Source organism: Ilyonectria robusta, assembly GCF_021365365.1.
Source record: "Ilyonectria robusta strain PMI_751 chromosome Unknown BGZ61scaffold_157, whole genome shotgun sequence".
Lineage (NCBI taxonomy): Eukaryota > Fungi > Ascomycota > Sordariomycetes > Hypocreales > Nectriaceae > Ilyonectria > Ilyonectria robusta.
Window position 1 is genome coordinate 6,219 of NW_025764591.1, and position 5,686 is coordinate 11,904.

Below are 5,686 nucleotides of genomic sequence, written 5' to 3' on the forward strand. Positions count from 1 at the left end.
AGTTGGATGATTTTTGTCCTTTGTGCTTTCTGACTGCTTTTGTGTAATAGTCCCTCTCGGTGTAAGCAGAGATGTGGCTTGGGTGTTGATGTTTCAGGATATGAAGTTGGCCTGACTGAGGTGCCAGAAGGGTTAGAGAGTGAAGAAGAAGGAGAAGTGGTATTTATTTGGTTTGTTTATGTAGGGTTGGTAGTACTCCGATGATGTTGACCGGGCTGGATGGTTGCTGTGAATCCGTGTTTAGTTTCGATCACGGTTACACCCGAGCCTCGATTGTTTGCGTTGTATGTTCGGAGATTCACAATGTTCACGTTTAACGGAGATGAATGAATATTGTGGAATTGGCGCTTATGTTCATGTATTCAGAATAGTGACAGACGGGCGATAAACGGAAATTAGCTATTATAAGTAAGTTGAGTAGCAGTAGAGTTCAACGGTCTGTTGTCATCTGCCGCGTTGGCATTGGGCAGAAGACAGTAAGTTGTAAAGGCGGAGAAGTACTAGACAAGTGAGACTGAGGAGCAAAACATCTATGACGACAATTAGATAGACCAAAAGGTGAGGTAAGGGCAGCTTTCGGCGCTGCGATACCTAAGGGCCTCATTTGATCGGGTTCGACATGTCAAGAACAAATGGTCAGTGGCAGCCTAAAGTACGTAATACGGCAGTCTTGTTCAGGCAACAAGATGCCGTTTCCCGGTATGTGAATGGAGCGAGCGAGCGGGGAGCGTTGGTGTGTGTGGCACACGCCAAGCTTTGGACCTCGTTCGCAGCCAATGAGAAGTCAAAGCCAAGGCAAACCTTCAAAAGCTCCTCTTTTTGCTTCCCCGCAGATGAGAACGCCCAGAGTTTAATTTCCCTGGTTCCTAACTAACATGGCAATTGCTGCAAGATGGTTTCTGGGTCTGATGATGCTCGAAGCACTCATTCATGAGACTGGCGTCTTACAGCCCTTTCAGAGTCGCGTCAGTTCGCCTCATCGATTGCCGCACCCCTCCCAATCACCCGGCTCATACATGCTCTGAATACTTGCCCCGTCAGATCTTTGACCAAGCTAGTGACCAATCTAGACCAAGGTTCCTGACTGGCTTCCCATAAGTCTTGTGCTCTCCCTCAACCATTGGCGGTAATGCTTCCCCGTTCCTTGCCACCGGCTCGCACACCGTTACACACTAAACGTCACTGTGGTATCATCAGGCATATTTTCCTTCGATTTGCGTCCGTATTACACATGGCCCGGCGAGTGTTCCGTTTCGTTTCACGTCATCTGTTCAGTTGCTAGGTCGCGTCATCACCTGATCACGTCTCACCATGAAGATGAATTCGGAATCTGCCGACGTTCCGAAGTATACCCCAAATTCTGTCCATTCCACACACTCTTAGCGTTTTCTCGGCCTTGATCGGCCTGGGTGTAAGAGAACTAGACGTCTCACAAAAACGCCGCCCTCATCTCCTCGATGTATCTCTTGTCGATCACATTCGCATCTCCTCCGGGCTCGCCACTTCGCATACGTCGTAAGTTTACTCCTCCCCCACGCGGTCCGACAAGTACCTCAGCTTGTTCGGGTCATTGTCCGTCACCGCCGTCCACACCGTTTCTGCGGCTTCTGCTGCCGACATGCTCTGGCCCTTGCATGGCACCAAAGTTCTGCATCGTCTTCTCGATGAAGCACGCCAGCGAACTGCGTCGTTTTCTGGTTGAAGTTGGTCTCGTTGATCCTCCTTGAGGACACACAACCTTGACTTCAATGGGGTGATCAACGCCTTCCTTCTCATACATGAGAGACTCCATGAAGAGGTTCATGGCTGCCTTTGTAGCACTGTAGGCACCCATTAGGGGTAGCCCAAAATGGGCGGCTCCCGTTCCGATGTAGATGATCGAGGTGGAGTTTGCCTCCGTCGTTGCTCGTGGGTGTGGCAAGAATTGTCTTGATCAAATCCATCGTCCCTATTTTATCTGGGTTAGTTCCCTGGACATATCTTGTAGTGCACCGGACCAGGGAGCTTTACGTATCGAAGACGTTGACCTCAAAGTTCTTGCGAATGTCGTCAACGTTGGATGTTTGAGGACACCTATCTGACAATATCCAGCATTATAGTGGGTAGCAATAAGTTCGGATCCACTGTTAGGTATACTTCGGATAGCCTAGCTAGATTAGGCCGTTGAATCCTCGACGTTTTAAAACAAAGGCGCCCCTTTCGCTAAGAAAGAACCGAGAAAGTTCAGCTAATCCGGGGGGGCTGACTATAAAAGCGGCATGACCACAACTCCATGAGTATCCGACGGCTGGATTCAAACTTGTTGCCACCCACTGTATTGATCAGAACATCAATCTTTCCAAACTTCTCAATAGCGCCATTCACAGGGGGCTCAAGTATGTCCTGCTTGGTGAGGTCGAGGTGCTGGACGTACAGGCCATGAAGCGACGTGATGAAACATGAAGAGAATAACCCATTCGATTGCCCTGCCGCTAGATGCGATATGTGATGTCTCATGTAGCACTTAGTGTACTGGCTCTTCTACAAAACGTCGGAAGAGTAAAGTATCCTCTTGTGGCGTGGTATTCAGTCGTACTTCAATACGAAGCAGAGGGATATTTGCACAGTCGAGCTAGTGGCGATACCCTGATGCTACAGCTGTTATGTCGCCGGATTGTTCTTATGTAGAGATAACAAGAAGCCTGGCCCGAAACGCAAGGCGCAATCCAGCGCGCCTTCAGCTCTCCTAAATCTGCCAGACGCTGCTCTACACGAGGCTGCAAAGACAATACAAAAAAAGGATGGGCAGCAAAATGAACTCAATTAACAGCGAAAATAGTGATAATCATGGCTATCCTAAAGAATATATCGTCCACAGGCGGAAATAGGAGAGGAATCGCATCGCCTCTAATAACTTCCGAATTTAAAAGAAAGCAAATATTATGAGACTCCAAACCGAATAACAGGATATAGAGAAACGCAATATTATGCTATCTAACTGCGTTGGAGAACTTGTTACTGAGATTCACTAACTCAAGATGCAGCTTTGCAGCACAGTATCTGCAACAGCACCTTAATACAGGATTATATCAGAAATGAGGCCCAGCGCTACATCCAGTCGATGGAACAAAACGACCACTATGCGGCGAACCTTATTCCAAGGTAGACGATGTCCACCTGCAGCTTGTCCCCGGCGAGATTTCCTGTCCTGGTTTGGAACTGGTTTGATCAAAGACCGGCTGTCGTTCTTCTCTTTGGAGCTATATGTTAAGTCCGAAACGAGACTTCAGAGGCTGAGTTCCTGGGAAATGGTGTGGGGCATGCATGTTGTTCCAGGAACAGCTAAAAAGGGGGGGGGGGCGACCCTGACCAAAACTACGCGGAGGAGTTCGACGTATAATAAATTTTGTGTACACCGAGGAGTACAAAGTTGGTTCTATCGATGACACGCACGGCTACGTCGCAGATTACGGCTCAGCACCCCTTACGACATAGCGCAGTCGTCGGGCTGCGCCCTGGTTATCCGCTGACGGATGCCGGGCTCGAAATAATAGGTCAAATAGGGCTGCTTAATTGCTAGATGGAAGAGGAAGAAGGATCGCAATCTTGGCTCGCGTGGGGGGATTAGTCTTTCACGTGAGACGGACTGCGGGTCCGAGCCACGGGCCCGGCGGGCCCGTGGCCCCGGCCCCGGGTTAGTCTTAGCAAGCTGACGGCTCCGGCCGAAGCTAGCTACCCTGTACCTAGGTTTCTTCAGCTGTAGACTCCAGCCTAGCACGTCATCTTGCCCCTTTGGGGATTCTGTAGATATCTCAAGTAGATGTCTTCATGACGGTAATTAACCAACAACAACAACAACAACAACAACAGCCTTACGACATAGCCTTGGTGATGAGAACGGCCGGCCCGATTTTGGTCATTTTACTAAGCCGCTCATAATCATGGGCGGCCGGTTGTCAATCAATTCTCGTATCTGGGCCTAAAACTAAGGCCACTGCCTGCCTATTAAGAACTACAGTGGATGGATAGTACATTGATTGCTATCCCCCAATCACTTCACCTCAGCAATTTCCATGATCACCCCTCGCCATCTTCCTCACACCTTATCTAGACAAATGCCCTCATTCCTTCCGGTCACTCACTCTGGTCTTTCATGGTCGTCTCCGATTCTGGTGCGCGGGAACAATGCTTCTGGTGGTACAAACGACACTCCTTTCCCATTGTGTGTGCCGATAGGAGTGTTTTAAGGTTTGCACACTCTTGCTGCAGCTGATTTTTTTCGGAAGCTAGCGCAGGATTCTGTGATCTCAGGCGGTCCTGGATTGTTTCCTCTGTTGGAAATTCAATGGAGTTGTCTTGACGCGACTGCGGTAAGTTACCCTGAATCTTTTCCACGGCCATTGGGCGCAATACGCGATATGATCGCAGAGACATAAATTTGATCGTATACGCTCTCGCATGAGGTATTGCAAGCCGGTCAGTTAGTCGGCTCGCAGCCTAATTCTGCACCTCTAGTTCTTGAAAGAGAAAGAGCGGTGATTGAGAATTTAAATGTCAAGATGACTGGGTAAGATCATTATGATGTAAATCAGTATCAGCACTTTTCGAGTAAGAGATACGACTTTAGACGTCATGTTGAACTTTGCAGTACCAACCAGCCAATTGCCACCATAACTGCAACTCACTCCTAGAGTCAGAATGGATCATCAACCAACCTTTCATGGGCTGCCGGTCCTCCTGCAGCGGCCAAGAAGTATTGTAGCCGAGGTTGAACGAGACCCGTGTATTGGCTGCTGCCTTTCAGCAAAACCCGATAGGTAGCCGGTTATAGTCTCTTGATACGCTTTGGGTAATTAAATTAATGAAGATTCTCTATTGCATGAGTCAACTAAGTTTTCATCTCTGATCTCTTCCAATAATCATCTATCTAAGTCTATGAAACCTCAATCGTGAAACATGTCCCAGTCTAGACCTCGGTGCTCGTCTGCCGCAATCCCATCATATCACCAGAGGAAATAAAAAGAAACAGTGATTAGAAAGTGAGATGCAGGACAAGTCCGCCGGCTACCTTGTTAGAGGATTCCGTGTCGGGAGAGCTATTAATTGAGTCGACGGCCATCTCCTACTCTTGTTTTACCCCTGAAGACTGCTTGGTTTCCTTAATTTCCAGGGCTATGGCTTGGCCTTCCTTTAGTTCTTGAATAATATCGTTGTCTATTTCCACCTCTAATCTGTTTCGAGTTGTATGGATTGTCCGGGCGATCTGAGATATATTAATATCCCACTTAGCTGCAATCTGATGGGTTAACTCCTTTAGTATTTGCTGTATTAAGTAGATTGCCCTATGATACTCTTTCTAGTTGAGTTTTTGCTAGCTATAGCGGATAATATAAAAGCAGGCTATAGGTATAGGATTTTGCTCTTAGAGGAGTTAGTATAAAGAGTCTATATTAAAAGTCTTAATCTACCTGCTAATATTTTTATTATTATCTACTTTGCTAACTTTTATTAGCTAATTTAAGTTATTATATAATATATTACTAGTAATAATAAAGTTAAAGTTTTAATATTAATTATTAAAATTAAGAATAGAAATTTATAATACTAAAGATAGTAAAATAGGTAATATAGAAATTATAGAGTTTATTATTAAGCTATAACTACTTCTAGCCTACTAGTTTAAACTAACTTATTTTTTAATATTAAA

The 5,686-nt window shown here is 46.4% G+C and overlaps 1 protein-coding gene across 1 annotated transcript; it reads right to left on the reverse strand.

Moving 5' to 3' along the window:
* Positions 1 to 5,101: 5,101 nt before the first annotated feature.
* On the reverse strand, positions 5,102 to 5,332 carry BGZ61DRAFT_376738 (uncharacterized protein; the record flags this gene model as incomplete). The annotated part of the gene is made up of 1 exon (XM_046242536.1): positions 5,102 to 5,332. A coding segment is annotated over one exon (231 nt), but the record flags the coding sequence as incomplete, so codon positions are not given.
* Positions 5,333 to 5,686: the final 354 nt, after the last annotated feature.